The sequence below is a fragment of the Mustelus asterias genome, chromosome 20 (genome assembly GCF_964213995.1).
Source record: "Mustelus asterias chromosome 20, sMusAst1.hap1.1, whole genome shotgun sequence".
Taxonomy (NCBI): domain Eukaryota; kingdom Metazoa; phylum Chordata; class Chondrichthyes; order Carcharhiniformes; family Triakidae; genus Mustelus; species Mustelus asterias.
Genome location: NC_135820.1, coordinates 42,054,657 through 42,071,866, shown reverse-complemented (window position 1 = coordinate 42,071,866; position 17,210 = coordinate 42,054,657). Strand labels below are relative to the sequence as shown.

General features: G+C 41.8%; 1 protein-coding gene across 1 annotated transcript in view; it reads right to left on the bottom strand.

Annotated features, from left to right (window-relative positions):
- Positions 1-17,210, bottom strand: part of atp9a (ATPase phospholipid transporting 9A) — a 185,461-nt gene that overhangs the window by 149,281 nt on the left and 18,970 nt on the right. The window contains exon 2 of the mRNA XM_078236446.1: positions 1,639-1,777. Coding sequence (XP_078092572.1) covers positions 1,639-1,777 — 139 coding nt within the window. The remainder of the gene's footprint in view (positions 1-1,638; positions 1,778-17,210) is intronic.

The window sequence follows — 17,210 nt, the reverse complement described above, 5'->3', positions numbered from 1 at the left end:
AGTCCATTACTTAAACCAGCCTCCTACCCATTGACACTGTCTACCCTTCCCACTGCCTCAGAAAAGCAGCCAGCATAATTATGGACCCCACGGACCCCGGACAAACTCTCTTCCACTTTCTTTCGTCGGGAAAAAGATACAAAAGTCTGAGGATACGTACCAACCGACTGAAGAACAGCTTCTTTCCTGCTGCCATCAGACTTTTGAATTGCATTAAGTTGATCTTTCTTTACACACTAGCTATGACTGTAACACTACATTCTGCACTCTCTCGTTTCCTTCTCTATGAACGGTATGCTTTGTATAGCACGCAAGAAACAATACTTTTCACTGTATACTAATACATGTGACAATAATAAATTAAATCAAAATCAAATAAATCAATACTTAATTTATTTACTGCAACTTTATCCTGATTGAGAAGGTCCACTTTGTTCCTTTCTGTACAGGAAAATAGCTACCAAGTACTGGGCTCCAACATGTTACAAGTTCATTATTCCACCTCTGGAATCCACCTGTCCAAACCCAGACAGAATTTCATGCTTGGGCAGGCAGGGTCTTGGGCGGAAAACCCGCCCATTCACCTATTAGGGCTCTTAAGTAGCCACTCAGTGACCACTTAAGGACCTTTTCCCGCCCAGCCTCAATTTATAGGCTGGTTGGGAGGGTGGGAAAGTGACATTTACACTTTTCCCCATCTCAGGCGGGAAGGAGGGGTGGAGGATGTAGTCCAGGGAGAGCACTGCAGTACTGCTTCTGGCCACTGCAGTGCTATGCCCGCCAGTCAATCTGATTTGCCGACAGCTCTCATTGGTGGGGATTTCTTTCGGGGGCAGACAGAAGTCCCACCCACTCCCAATCAACACTCAAGTGAGCGTTAAATCACAGTGGGGCTTAGAAAGCGCCAATCACTCACCATCCTAGAGTCATAGAGTCTTAGGGCAATATAGCATGGAAACAGCCCTTTGGCCCAACCAGTCCATGCCAACCATAGCGCCTTTCCGGTTAGTCCCAATTGCCCATGTTGGCCCATATCCCTCTAATCCTTTCCCTTCCATGTACTTATCCAAGTGCTTTTAAATGTTGCTATTGTACCTGCCTCAACCACTGCTCGGGGGTCGCGTAACTATTTGTATTCTATTCTATCCCATCCTTACAATCCTACCCAATGTGTTTGTCTTTCTCAGTCAGTAATTAACTGAAACACCTTTTATTCAGCTGTTAATCATCAACTGATGGTGATGGTCACCTGACATTTCTCTTATCCAGGGAATATAGTGGGACTTGAAGGAGATCCAAGGAATTGTGTGAAAAAAGTAACAATGAGCCATTCTTACACCAGATTAGAAAGAACTATCTTTTTCCTTCTGAATAAATCCAGGGACTCATGGAAAGTCTGAATAGGCTCATTTAGCCAAAGTAGGTTTTGTAAGAGTTGATTGGTCTGACGCACACGATTTATCAGCAGCACTCAGGGTGCACAAACTCACACATACGTACGTATTTATTCACAATCTAAAAATGAATGGATAAAAGAAAGCACAAAGAACACACATGATTCTTCATGTGGGACTTTGAACAGTTTTGATGATTACAGTTCACTATTCGTTTAATAAATGAGATTTATAAAACACATACCCCAGGAAGAAACGTGAAGAAGTTGTATTTCTGATTATTGATTACATTTCGTGGGTATTTATGTTCTCGCTTCTCTGGATGTCCAAGCCACACTGTGCGAGGTTTGAAATCCCTTCCTCTACAGCACCAGCCACAGCACCTTTGGAAAAGAGATACATATTTTTACAACGTGTACTGAATAAGGAAAATACTGGTACTGTACATTGAAGACTTCTTTTTTCCCAGTGAAATTACAGCCTCATTTTACATGGCATTGGTATCACATATTGCCTCATTCGCTTCCTCCTCAGGGAACATGAAGGGCTTACAGAGATTAGTGCAGAATAAGCATAAATCAAAATGTTTGCATCAGTGGTTAGCACTGCTGCCTCACAGCACTAGGGCTCAGGGTGGGATTGTTGTCAGTGCAGGCTCGATGGCCTCTTTGGCATTGTAGGGATGCTATTCTATTCTTTAAAAAATTCAAAATTCATATTCTGTGCAGCTTTTCCACTAACAGCAAGGTCCCCAGAATTTTCATGTGTAAATTTACTGAGTTTGATGCCCAAAGTAGAGATTCAGGAAGTAAGCTAACACAAGTTATTTTACCTTTCTGAATCATTAAAACGCATAGGAAATTCACAGTTAGTTTCAAATTAACACGTTATGCATAAGAGTCTTCGCCAGATGAGCCCTGAAACATTCATGTATGCACGGATTATGAAGTGCTGGTTGGAGCTAAATATGCATCATTAAAAGATATTAATGAAATAATTTGTTTGATTAAGGAATTTCACAAATTAGACGCCACCTACAAAATGAAAGTACGTTACAGTAATTTTGTTAGCAAACAGAATGTATAAAATGCATAGGACGTTGCTCTCTCGGGTGAGCTGAAAGGTCTGGAGCAATTCAAGGAACAGCAGGATAGCTCTGGGGTTTAGGCCAACAGTGATCCCAGAATCATCAAACAAAAATCAACCTCTACTGAAATAACCCTTCAGAATCCAGTGTCCCTTCACCAGAATCCTTTTAATTACAACGCCCACTCCACTCTAAGAGAATGCTTCAAGTACAGAGTCAGAATCTGGAGTGCCAGTCGACCTGACACTCCCATATTTATATATAGGTGAGGCTCCATGATTGGGCAGGCAATTAGGACCTCAATCAGGGAGCTCATATTCCAAAAGGCCAACCTCATCTGCCTCACTTAGTCATCCGTGCTACTTCATTTCAATGGTGCTTCTGGACCATTGATATGAGCAGATTTGGTTGCTGGGTTGGCCTACAATGGCTACACTTTAAGGGTGATTTGCTGCTGGGAACAAGCATTGGTGTACATGAAGTCAGAGGAATACAGAATTGAGAAGATAAATTGTTTGTCAATGGGAAGGGAACGAAGCAACAAATTAAACCAACTGGAATGTATCAATCTGAGTAAGAAAGAAGTCCTCATACTTATTGTTGGACATTTGTCCCTTGCCCATGGCACAGAGTTAAAGATGGCTGTTGGAAGTAGAGAAATGAAGCAGGGTTTATCTTTGCTCTCCACAAAGATGCTGGAATAGTGATTGGTTTTGACAGAGAGCAGTGATGCATGATGGGTGAAGGTAGATTTAGACGCCCGAGGCAATAGAAAATTACATCGAAGTGAATAAAGCCAAACTAAATGAGACAGGAAGGAACAGAGTTGGTTGCCAACAACACATCAGAGTAAGGCTCAAACTGAAGTCACTTCATCTGAATGTGCAGAGCATTCACACTAAGATAGATGAAATAGTGGCACAAATAATGGCAAAATGGTTTAGAGCTAATCCCTATTACAAAAATATGGTTACAAGGTAACCAAGGTCAGGAAATAAATATTCCAGTGTACACAACATTGCAAAAAGACTGGTAGAATGGGAAAGGAGGAGTGATCCTGATAATAAAGAATGACACAAGGACATGAGTGAGAAATGACCTTGGCTCAGCAAATCAGGAAGTAGAATGAATGGAGCATAGGAATATCAAGAATCAGAATGCATTGGTGGGGGTAACTGATAGTTTACGGTAGTAACACTGTTAGAGCATTGAACAATAAATTATTGGAGATTGTAATGAAGGCAATATAATAGTTGTGTGGGACTTTAATTCTCATATAGACTAAACCAATCAAACTGGCAAAAGTGGTCTGGAAGGTGGGTTTATAGACAGTTTCTGGGGACAATATGTTGTGGAACCAACCAGAGATAAAGCTACTTTAGAAGTAGTATTGTGCAATGAGGCAGGGTTAATTAGTAATGTCATTGTAAAAGATCCACTGGGAAATAGTAATTATAATCTAACTGAATTCCACTTTGTTTGAAAATTACATTCTCCAATCACAAACAAGAATCATAAACTTCACCAAAGCCAATTATACAGATATGAGGGGATAGCTGGCTAAGATTGATTGGATACAATCTAAAAGATCCCGAGAACCTGATAGCCAACATGATAGGATTCAAAAAAGGATAGCTCCAAAGATAGCAGATGTGCTGGTTATGATTTTCCAAAATTCCATAGATTATGAAACGGTTCTAGCAGATTGCAAGTTAGCAAACGTATCACTGCTATTCAAGAAATGAGGGACAGAGAAAATGGGGAACTACTGGCCAGCTAGCCTGACATCAGTTGTTAGAATCCATTGATTGATTCTGCAACCACTGCACTCTGGGGCAGTGAGTTCCATAAATTCACAACCCTCTGTAAGAAGTAGCTTTTCCTCATCTCTGTCTTGAACCTCCCCCCTCTTACTCTACAACTATGACCTCTTGTCCTAGACTGTTCTAGAAGGGGGAACATTTGGTTAACATTTACTTTATCAACCCCATTGAGTATTTTATACACATCAATCAAATCCCCCTCATTCTTCTGTACTCCAGCGAGTACAAGCCCAAGTTACTCAACCACTCCTCATATGACAACCCCTTCAAACCTGGAATCAATCTCGTGAACCTCTTCTGAACCGCCTCTAGTTCCACCACATCCTTCCTCAAAAGGTGACCAAAACTGAACACAATACTCCAGGTGTGGTCTCACCAATGCCTTAGAGAATTGTAACAACACTTCTCTACTTTTATACTCTAGACCCTTTGCAATAAATGCCAAGATTCAATTTGCCTTCCTTATAACATTCTGCACCTGCATACTCACTTTCCGCAACTGTTTAACAATTGTTGTCCAATTGCAGAATCACATTGAATGGTGGATATTGTGTTTTGCAAGCACTGGCTGGAATAGTATACACAGTAAGAGTTTTAACAACACCAGGTTAAAGTCCAACAGGTTTATTTGGTAGCAAATGCCATTAGCTTTCGGAGCGCTGCTCCTTCGTCAGATGGAGTGGAAATTTCCACTCCATCTGTCGAAGGGGAAGCGCTCCGAAAGCTAATGGCATTTACTACCAAATAAACCTGTTGGACTTTAACCTGGTGTTGTTAAAACTCTTACTGTATTTACCCCAGTCCAACGCCGGCATCTCCACATCATGGAATAGTATAGTCAGTACTTTGTCTGTTGCAAAGCTGAAGGGATGTGATGTTTTATATGATCCACTCAGTCATTCAAGTGTATGGCCAACACAGCTGGCATCAGACTGGCACTGAAATTCATATACACATTACTCATTTGTGTGGTGGGCAGAATGTCAATTTGGCTTTTCAGTAGCATCTTGTTTGGGGAGGATACCACTTGTGTTGCATGAAACAGCGAGCTTCACCTGTTGCTCGATTTATTCTGCCAGTGAAAGTGGGCATGAAGGAGACTGTAGTAGACAACCCCATGGCAAATCTTTCAACTAATCCATCAGGAAAAAGGAGCTCATTTAACTGCTGCTTTTCAATGGTGAATTTGAGCACAGGAAGAAGCCCATTCAGGTGTGCAAGGAAATTGCAGATTCAAATATCTTAAGCAGCACCTTCCAAACCTACGACCACTACCAACCAGGATGGGGGAGAGCAGCAGATACCTGGGAACATCACCAACTGGATATTCCCCTCCAAATCACTCACCATCCTTACTTGGAAATATATCGCTGTTCCTTTACTGTCGCTGGGTCAAAATCTTGGAATTCTCTCCCCAACAGCACTGTGGGTGTACCTACACTCAGGAACACAGTGGTTCAAGATGGCAGCTCACCTCCACCTTGTAGAGGGCAACTAGGGATGGGTAGGATGTTGGCACCTAGTCAGCGATGCCCACATCCTACAAAGATGGATTTTAAAAAAGATAACCAGCATATCATTTACATACCGAAAATATACAAGGGCTAGGGTTTAGGGGTCATTCTATTGAAGATGCGTATCTCATGGAAACCAATAAAGAAGTTGGTGGGATTTGGGCATACATGTTGTTATTAAAATTGAACTCAACTGGATGAGTTGCTGAGCTCATAAGTCCAATTAATCCAATTCTAACAAAGGCGTTGCATTTAGATTGCCATTATATAATGCCACAGTGCAAATGTCTATGGCTTCCTTGTGCAGTACATTAGTGATTAGGCTAGAAATGTCGAACGAGCTCATGGACACGTCCTTGCTATCAATATGCAAATCTTGTATGGTCTTCACAAAGGTGCGGACAGTTATGTGGAAAACTTGCTAAATATTTGGCCAATTCACATTGTGCAGAGCCGGTCATAGATAAGACAAGACAAGGCAAGACAAGGCACACACATCACTTTTGTGTGTCTTGGGCAGTCCATTCATAATGCGGATGCAGTTCAATGAATTCAATCGTATACAGCAGCAGGCAGCTCATTACTCTTACACAAGATCAACACTTTTTTTTCAGCAAAACTGTATCTATTATTGCTGGATGTGATGACTGGCGAGCCCCAGCAGCCACAGTGATGTGCCATCTGACCACTGGGGTTTTGAAATGCAACATCAGGAAGACTTACAAGTGTTTTACCTAATAAACACAAAGTAGGAAACCATGGTACACCATTAAAGTAGTATGCATAAGTAACATTTTGCCGGCATTAACTGTACACTTGATAAGGTGGAATAACTTAGCTTAAAGGAAAAACAGTCAAACCACATGAAAGAGTTCCCTGAATTCCAATGATTAAAGTTGACCTACTAGAGCTGCATTTTTGAAATAGGTTATTCGACCACTATACATAACCCAGAATGGGAAACACCCCAATATGGCAAATCATCCAGTTAAATCTGAAGGGCTTCACCAATCATATCATACGACTTCAAAAGACAACACCTTATAGCAGGCAAGACACGCTTGTATTTTCTGATTGGAATAGTGTCTGGAAATGTAGACCTGTAATTTAGGTGTACACAAAAATTTGAAATAATACATGTTGAATACAGCAAAGGCTATGGGTTCTCTCAGCATCCCAGCTGCAGTACTGAAGATGCGCTGAAGAACTAACCAGGTTTCTAGCCAGCTGTTTCAGTACAGTGACAACACTGGCATCTACCTGACAACAAGGAAAATCACTCAAGCATGCCCTGTCCACAAAAGACAGGACTAATCCAATCTGTGTAGCTGACAATGCTATTAAGTAGCACTTAGCAATAACCTGCTCACCAAGTCTCAGTTAGGGTTCCACCAACGCCACTTACAGCCTTAGTGCAAATATGCACAAAAGAACTGAAATAAAAACACTAAAACTACTGGAAATACTGCACAGACCAGACAGCTTGTGTGTCAAGAAACAGAGTTAATTTTTCAGGTTGAGATGACCTTTCATCACAACTGAAGATAGATAGAAATATAAGAGGTTGTAAGCCAATGTAAGGGGAGCAGGCAAGGAATTGAATAAAAGAACTGAGTTGAGAGTGACTGCATGTGATTGAGTGCAGCATCTTGGGCCCTTAACACAACTGAAGTCAGTGAAAATCAGGAAGAAGCCCTCCACTTACTGGAGTCATACTTAGCACAATGAAAGATGGTTGGTTGTTGAATACCAATAATGCATGGAAATACCACCCCTCCTTGGCGTTTGCTACCAAATAAACCTGTTGGACTTTAACCTGGTGTTGTTTGACTCCTTACTATGTTTACCCCAGTCCAACGCCGACATCTCCACATAATGGCATTAAAAGTCATGGAGCAATGGTTAGATTCTCTCTTATTAGAGATGGTCAATGCCTTGTACGACGTGAATGCCAGCTCAAGCCTGGACATTGTCCTGGTGTCGCTGCATTTGGACATGAGCCATGAGATGGTGGTGGTGAGCTCCCTTCTTGAACCGCTGCTGTCCATGTGGTGTGGGTACACCCATAGTGCTGTTAGGGAAGGAGTTGCAGATTTTGACCCAGCGACAGTGAAGGAACAGTGATATATTTCGAAGTCTGGATGGTGAATGGTTTGGAGAGGGCCTTTCATGTGGTGGTGATCCCATGTATCTGCTGCCCTTGTCCTTCTAGATGGTAGTGGTTGTGGATTTAGAAGGTGCTGTCTAAGGAACCCAAGTGTTCATCAACAGCCAAAACAGGCTGACAAATTGGTAATTCCTTCAAGTCCTTTTCCAAAAAAACAATTTTTTGGAACCTTCTTAAAGATATATTTCATCTTTTTCCACCCTAAACATTTGTGAATACACTTTGAGTTATTTTTACATGTTTGGTTTAAAACATTCTCCAAACTTCAAAATACAGCAGGTTTCATTCTAAGGTGGGCATGCAATAAGTAACTTGGGACATAACTCCCAAATTATGCTACCACTTTCATACTGGATTTAACGCAACAGTTTAGTTTCACGTTTGCAATAAAAATCTGTTTCTACAAACAGATGGAGTTTCTATGATCAGGAACTACCTCCCTTATTCTTGTAGTGCTTGCAATTAAACCCTAATTTGCTATTTACAATACCTTGGGGATTATGTGGGATACCCATCATCTTTTCCTATCTCTCCCAGAAAGCAGAAAATAACACAATGTCAGCCTAATACACACAGGTTAAAAATCATTTATCAACCATTATTTACAAGTTAATTAATACTTAAAAGCTAAATCATACAGCAAGATGCTAAATCAACACAATACTTACAAACCAAATCATTCATAAATTGTCTGTTAGGAATTAAAATTCAGTGGAGGGGGGAGGGGGTGGTGGAGAGAGAGAGAGAGGAATTCTCTGGCCTCCCCACAATGTATTTCTCATAGCGGGAGGCAGCACAATGTGCACTGGTGGCGGGATCTTCTGGTCCCACTGCTGTTAGTGGGATTTCCTATTTACTGCACCCCACACTGTCAGGAAACTTGTGACGGGGGTGCGCCATCGGCAGGACCAGAAGATCCTGTCGGTGTGAACGGCCAGAGAATTCCTGTCTGTTAATACATATGACAATAATAAATCAAATCAAATCAAAAACAAGACCAATATACAAAACAAATGCAAAGTACTACTTGGAGGAAATCGGAAATAAAAACAGAAGATGCTGGAAAATACTGAGCAGGTCAAACAGCACATGTTGAGAGAAACAGAATTAATGTTTCAGGTCAATCATAGAATCTTACAGAAGGAAGCCATTCAGCCCATCGAGTCTGCACCGACCACAATCCCACCCAGGCTCTATTCCCATTACCCCATGCATTTACCCTAGCTAGTCCCCCTGACACTAAGGGGCAATTTAGCATGGTCAATCCACCTAACCTGCACATCTTTGGACTGTAGGAGGAAACCGGAGCACACGGAGGAAACCCACGCAGACACTGGGAGAATGTGCAAACTCCACACAGTCACCCAAATCGGGAATCGAACCCAGGTCCCTGGAGCTGTGGCGCAGCAGTGCTAACCAATGGTCTTTCTGGTGTTCTGATGCAGGGCCATTGATCTGAAATGTTTAGTCCCTCCACAGATGCTGCCTGAGCTGCTAAGTATGTCCACCATTTTCAGTATTATTTCTTTACATTCCTCATTCAACCATTGGTTTTCACCATTTTCCTGTCTACTTTTTCACCAGCTTGTCATTCATGCCTTGATAGTTTGCTTTGTTCAGATTGGACACCCTAGTTTTGGACTTAATGCTATGTGTTCACTTAAAAAAAATCCTCTATTTTCTTTTGTCATTCTAACTGACAGCAGCCTATCATTCTAAAACTCTTTGCCTGCCAAAAAGATTTTCATCAAATTCCTCCACATTATTATCCACTTCTACAGGGGATTGTTCCACAATGCACAATCTTGCTCCACAACTTTAATTTCTGAACTCAGAAAAAGTGCTTCCTAAACTATCTTCTGGGCTTCATCCAACAAAGCCATATCTTCCTTGTATTATGAAGTTGGAAGCCGAACACAGATGCCGGAACTCTACTACCTCGCCCACCATGGAATTTGGAGCAGGTGAGGGTCTAACAACGAAAATCTCCGTTGATCTCGGGCAGGAAATTTCCAGTCTCACCCGAGTGAGGCCATAAAATCTTGCCCAGTGTTTCAGACTTGCCCTCAGGCAAGGCCAGGTAAGATTTCAAAATGGCCTTCATAGACATGATAATAGTCTTAGCTATAAATGGTAGAATTGCATTTATTTTTTTTTCAGTTTGTTAATATTTTAAATTATTCATTCATCGGATGTGGGCATTGCCGGCTGGGCCACCACTTATTGCCCATCCCAAATTGCCCTTGAACCAAGTGGCTCACTAGGCCATTTCAAAGTGTATTTTAATTGAGTCAACGACATTGCTGTGGCTCTGGAGTCACATGTAGGCCAGACCGGATAAGGACAGCAGATTTCCTTCCCTAAAGGACATTTTGGTTTTTACAACAATGCTCATCATTAGACTTCTATTTCCAGATTTTTACTGAATTCAAAATCCATTATCTGTCATGGTGGGATTCAAACCTGGAGTTTTGGGGCATTACCCTGGCTCTCTGGATTACTAGTCCAATGATAATACCACTACACCATCACCAAATACGGCGGCACGGTAGCACAGTGGTTAGCACTGCTGCTTCACAGTTCCAGGGACCTGGGTTCGATTCCCGGCTTGGGTCACTGTCTGTGTGGAGTTTGCACATTCTCCCTGTGTGTGTGGGTTTCCTCTGGGTGCTCCAGTTTCCTCCCACAGTCCAAAGATGTGCGGGTTAGGTTGATTGGCCATGCTAAAATTGCCCCTTAGTGTCCTGAGATGTGTAGGTTAGAGGGATTAGCGGGTGGATATGGGGGCAGGGCCTGAGTGGGATTGTGGTCGGTGCAGACTCGATGGGCCAAATGGCCTCTTTCTGCACTGTAGGGTATCTATCTATATACAAAAAATCAATCACTTCCATGATCTACCAAACCTTTCGATCTTTTTCTTGCTCAGCAGCCTCAAGCATGTTACCAATTAATGTAGAATCTAAATTCTTACAATTCTCCTTATTCTCATCAGAAAATGTTGGACTCATGTGACATTTTCCTACTCATTAATCTGGTTTACCCAGATCCCAACGTACTACCGAATGTTGGTCAGCATCATTGGCTACTGCACCCAATCTGATACCAGCCACATACCCAGACACGAGGACAATAGTCAACCTTTAAATCCCGGAAAAAATCTTTTTTATTTAATATCAGTCCCTTTGGTATTCCACAAGTCACCAGCTACAACTCATGCATTTCGCCACTAATCGCCACCTTTTCTTATCTATCCATTCAGCCACATACCACTAATTCATACCAAAAAGCTGCAAATCTGAAATAAAAACACAAAAATGGGAAATGCTCAGCAGATAAGGCTGTACCTGTAGCGAGGAAAACAGATAGCATTTCAGCTCAATGACCTTTCAGCAGACCATAAAATTCAGATCTCCTGGTCTCCAGGTTGTCAGAGTTCAGACATACCTCCCAAGATACACGTCCATGGAAGTTCCAATGCATGGACTCTGTGGGAATTGCCTGGGAAGTTCCGACGGGCAATTTCTTTGCTCCCCAGGACCCTTCACAAAAATCTCCAACTCTGAGTCAGAGTTGGACATTTGGACAGTCTTGAATAATTTACCTGAATAGTTACCCAGAACATATTAGTCATTTAATTGCTGTCTAACTTCTAGGTAACTATACAACTGATTCCATCTCCCCACCAACTCCTTCCTCAATCTATCCTGAGTAGCCTTCACTAATCCACTCCCTCCCCAATCCCCTGACATCTCCCTGACCTTCCCGATCTGACTAGCCCCCACCATCCGATTGTCCCTGCCTCTCCAACTTCCCACCCCCCAGTGAACCCCCGTCTAGCATTTTCTGTTTTCATAACAATTTTCCATTTATCCTGTAAGATAGTGCTTCCCAAACCTTTTTGATTGGAAGGCCCCTTTACAAATAGATTCATAATCATGGATTCATAGCCTAAATGATATTATATAATATTCATAATAATGTAAGTGCATGCAAGTATATTTTAATAATGCATTTTCTAAAGCAGGTATTTACCTAGATATCAATGGAATGGGTGTGCTTGCTTTTCACTGCAGTGTCTACCTTTGGCAGGAGCCCGGAGAAAACAGGGGGCCAAGAGTAACAGAAAGGAGAATTGCAGCAGAAGGAGAATTGCAGCACTGTGGATACACAGCACTGAGAGAACAGGAGCATAGGGAGAGCAGAGATACAGCAGGAACACTGGGAGCTCAGGACAGTGGGAAGACAAGAACAACAACGGAGCATTATAGCAGCAGGGGGAAGAACAGGAGGAGAACATGTCTCTCACTCACTCCTGACAAGGGTGCCCTCGGCAGTCTCGCATGTGCCCACCTGTAAGGTCAGCCCAGCATCAGGGACCCCAGGAAGATTCCTGTGGACCCCAGTTTGAGAACCACTGCCGTAAGAATTCACCTTCTGTATAATTGTTCTGTGGGTGTAATGACTTCAATCAGGCCATTGAGGTTGGCCTATTGGAATATGAACTCCCTGATTAAGGTTTCAATTGATAGGCCAATCAGGGAGTCTTTTCCTTGTATTTAACCGGGAGTGTCAGTTCCTCTGGATCTCCCGAAGGTAGACTTAGAGTTGATATGTCTAATACTAGGGGGCATGCACTTAAGGTGAAAAGGGGAAAGTTCAAAAGAGATGCGAGGGGCAGGTTTTTTTTTTACACAGAGAGCGGTAGGTGTCTGGAACATGCTGCCAGGGGTGGTGGTGGAGGCAGATACGGTAGGGGCATTTAAGGGTTTTAGGTAAGTATATGAATATGCAAGAAATAGAGGGATATGGACCAAGGGCAGGCAGAAGGGATTTGTGTAATTTGGCATCATGTTTGACACAACATTGTGGGCCGAAGGGTCTGTTCCTGTGCTGTACTCTGTGTATTGCTGTTGGAATTGTAAATAAAGGAATTTTGGTGAAGGCACATCTGCCTCCGAAGACTTATTACAGTGGGTCAATACCAAATGCTTTCCTGAAATTCAGAGAAAGAATGGAAAAAGCATTGAGCAGAGGCTCATCACATCCTCAATGTGCTTTACAAACTATGGTTTGCTTTCAAATTGCAGCCACTGCTGTTAGGTAGACAGAGAATATTGACTCCTTCAACCTTATTCATCAGAATTCATCAGAGCATCAGAAAATTGCATCTGTTTCTTCTGGACTCATGCCAGCTTTTTTTGAAGAAGATCCTGTCCTTCCAAGTGATCCTTTACATCAGAAATTCTTAGCCTTTCTGGTTTTGCCATCAACCCTCCCTCCTGCCTAAGTCTTCAATCGTCTCCTGCAGCAAATACATTTTCTGTTGAAAAATTATACAACTAAACATATATATTTGTCTTAATGTGAAACTTGTTGCAGGTGCTAAGCAATCATTTTGTCAAGGTGTGAAGTTATCTTCAACAACCACAGGCATGTCACGGTCATTGTTCATCCCAAGTTTGGGTTTTTGTTTTCACTGATGTTGTTGCTGAAAATCCAGCTTCACACAATCGAATGTGACCAATACTTTCAGTGCTCCAGAAGAAGCAATGCTGTATTCAGCTGCACCAAAGCCAATATAATCCTGGCTTCATATAATGTCTGCTCACATGCACTTTCCAGCACAGGTCACTGGATGGCAATCAGCAGCGGGAATCCCGGCTGCCTTTATCTTACCTTTCCAACATATGTTGGGAGATACACTTATTGCTATTCAACTCAACAATGCAAACTGAGCAGAGCATAGGGATGTAATTGGAACACTCATCTACTAGTATCACATTGGTTATGTGGAAATTAAATTGTAATTCCAGCTAGGCCAAATATTTAATTCACTTTGTTCTGCAAGATTAAGGATGCTCATTTCAAATAAAGCATCATGGGACTTACAAAACTATAGTTAAAAGCAGTTAAAAACTGCAGATGCTGATGTGGAAATAAGTTACAACAACAAAGGCAGGCAACTCTGTCAGCAAATATGGAAACAAGGCCTCATTGAGGTCAGCAGTTGCGCATTCAGGAAAGAGACTAATCTAACCTTGTGTCAGTTTCATAAACACTTCATTCCCGGCCTTGGTCAGAGGATGAAACAAAGATAAGTTACCATGACAACTACCAAAAAACAAGGTATGTTGACATATTACGCAAATGAAAGAGATGGTTTTCTATTTATTAAGAAAGGACAAAAAGCTATGCTACGATTGGTATATATGTATGCAAATGAAGGATTAGAAAGTTGCTCATTTCTCATCTGCTGTAACCAACTATAACTGCTAATTAGCTGTTGGAATCAATAGAACATCAAAGTGAAATTCACTGTGTCTGTTCTCCTTGCTAGCAAGTAATAAAAGCTTAAAAGATTTGAGTACTCACCATGCATTGTCTGGTTAATCCTCTACAGTTAGTGCATTTAGCCAGTGATTCAGCAGTGGGAGCATGTATATTCGTTATATATCTACGTGTAATACACAGCACACATTTCCATGTAGAGATCCCATATAAGAGGATGTAATAACAAGCATTACTTTAGCTATGCTGTCACAACCCATTAGGTTTGATCTGTATTATTAAAATTATGTAGAAGTATATTTAAAGGTTACATCCACAATCAGCTATTAAAACAAACAACTTCACAGCTATTTGAACAGATTCCCCATCAAGCCAGGAACTCCTGTACCACACCTGGCTTTGACTCTACAAATAGTTACACCCTTTCTTTATTCCCCTACATGTATTTAATAGGTAGTTCCACAGTGTTTCATGGACACACCTCAATACAAATAGAAACTAATGCAAATACAAAATATCAGTGGATGCTGTTCATGTTCATTCCTTAGGCAGCAGTGTAAGAGAAAACCCAATGACAGAAGTAGTAAAGGGGAATTTGTTTCAGCTGAGAAAAATATCTATAACCGGAGTTAAATTTTGGAGAAATAAGAACTGATTTACAGATGAGAGGCAGGCATTTGTTCAGCTTGGTCACTGTGCTTTTTGGTCCCTCGCACAAAGGTAAATTCTGAAACAATGCTCAGATTCTTAAAACAAAAAAAAAGTCAGCAGGGATAAAAAAGGTGAAAGGTGTGATTAAAAGCCATTGAACACAGGTTAAAGTGTGGAAACAGCTGTGAGCTGAACGGATGAATGAATGAAGTAAATGCATGTTTTTCTCGAAGAAAATGATAGAGAAATCAAGCAGATGTCAAAAAACTAGTTTTGCAGGGGATACAACAAATCCAACCTTTATCAGACTTTAAATGCAGAGATAGATGAGTTTGATAAATGTGTCAGAAACAGTAAATATACATGGGGGGGGGGGGGGGGGGGCCATAGAGAAAGGTTAGTGCTCGAGGACTGAAAACAATCAGAATAGCTTTGCTGAGGATATTTTTGATGACTGGAGAATGATGGGAAATGTGCTAAGTTTTCTTTAAAACAGACACCTCTTGTAGCCAGGGAGAGATAAAGGTCTGAATTTTACATTCGGGGCCTGCCTGAAGTCGGCACAGGAGGGAGCGCATGTGAAACCCGCTCCAACCCGAGATTGCGTCATTAACGTGATATTATGCTGGCTAGCCAGTTAACAGCCATCCAACCTGAACCGTGAAAGGCTGAGCACTGCCAGGGAGAGCAGATGGTGAGAAAATGGAACGTGCGGGCTGGCGCTTCCATAGTGCTTCCTCAGGAGAACAGTCGCTGCAGAGCTGTCTGAGGGAGCTGCGAACTTGTAAAATATAAATATCAGTGGAAAAACTATGCCATCACTACCTAGGCTGCGCAATCATACAAAGACCTCAGTTTCCAGACACATTTGTTAATTGTATTTGAGCTCTAACTTTCATCCCACCCTGGATCGAGGTTGCAGCTAAAATGTAAAGGTTGCCTTGCCAATCGGACCGTCCGCCAACCATGGAGGCAGATGGGTCACATATAATTTAAATTGGCTTCTTGATTGTTGGCAGGCGCACTTTGGACTCAAATCCACACCTACCAACTGAAATGTCACACGAGGGCACGAGGGATGCGCACACAACATCTGTCACACGATTTTACGCACACCCAGCATGCACTCACCTGAGCAACTTAAAATTCTGGCCAAAATCATGGTGCGGAAATTCTGGGGCTTGTACATAGGATTTTATATTTATAAATGAATGTCTGTACCCTTAATTATTTTTTGGCAGATTTCTAGATTCAGAACCCCTCCACTACATTATATCCCAAAACTCATGAACTTTCTCCAAAGCAAAACCCCTGGGGAATGTGTCACCAAGTTTCTGACCAGGTTGTGAAAACTGGCAGAGCACTGCAAATTCAGGCTAACCCTGAGCGACGTGTTGAAGATAAACTGGTCTGTGGAATTAACAATGTGACGGTCCAGAAACAATTATTGGCAGAACCCAATTTGGATCTAAAGATGATCTGCAAATGTGACGCCATTGTTTAAAAAAGGAGACAAAAGGCAGGTAACTATAGGCTGGTTAGCTTAACTTCTGTCATAGGGAAAATGCTTGAATCTATCATCAAGGAAGAAATAGCGAGACATTTGGATATAAATTGTCCCATTGGTAAGACGCAGCATGGGTTCATGAAGGACAGGTCATGTTTGACTAATTTGGTGGAATTCTTTGAGAACATTACATCCGCAGTGGACAATGGGGAACCTGTGGATGTGGTGTGTCTAGACTTTCAGAAGGTATTTGACAAGGTGCCGCACCAAAGACTACTGCATAAGATAAAGGTAATATATTAGCATGGATAGAGGATTGGTTAACTAGTAGAAAGCAAAGATTGGGGGTAAATGGATGTTTTTCTGGTTGGCGATCAGTGACTAGCGGTGTGCCTCAGGGATCAGTGTTGGGACTGCAATTGTTTACGATTTACATAGATGATTTGGAGTTAGGGACCAAGTGTAGTGTGTCAAAATTCGCAGATGACATTAAGATGAGTGGCAGAGCAAAGTGTGCAGAGGATGCTGAAAATCTGCAAAGGGATATAGATAGTCTAAGTGAGTGGGCGAGGGTCTGGCAGATAGAGTACAATGTTGGTAAATGTGAGGTCATCCATTTTGGTAGGAATAACAGCAAAATGGACTATTATTTAAATGATAAAAAATTGCAGCATGCTGCTGTGCAGAGGGACCTGGATGTCCTTGTGCAAGAAACACAAGGAGTTGGTTTGCAGATGCAGCAGGTAATTAAGAAGGCAAATGGAATTTTGTCCTTCATT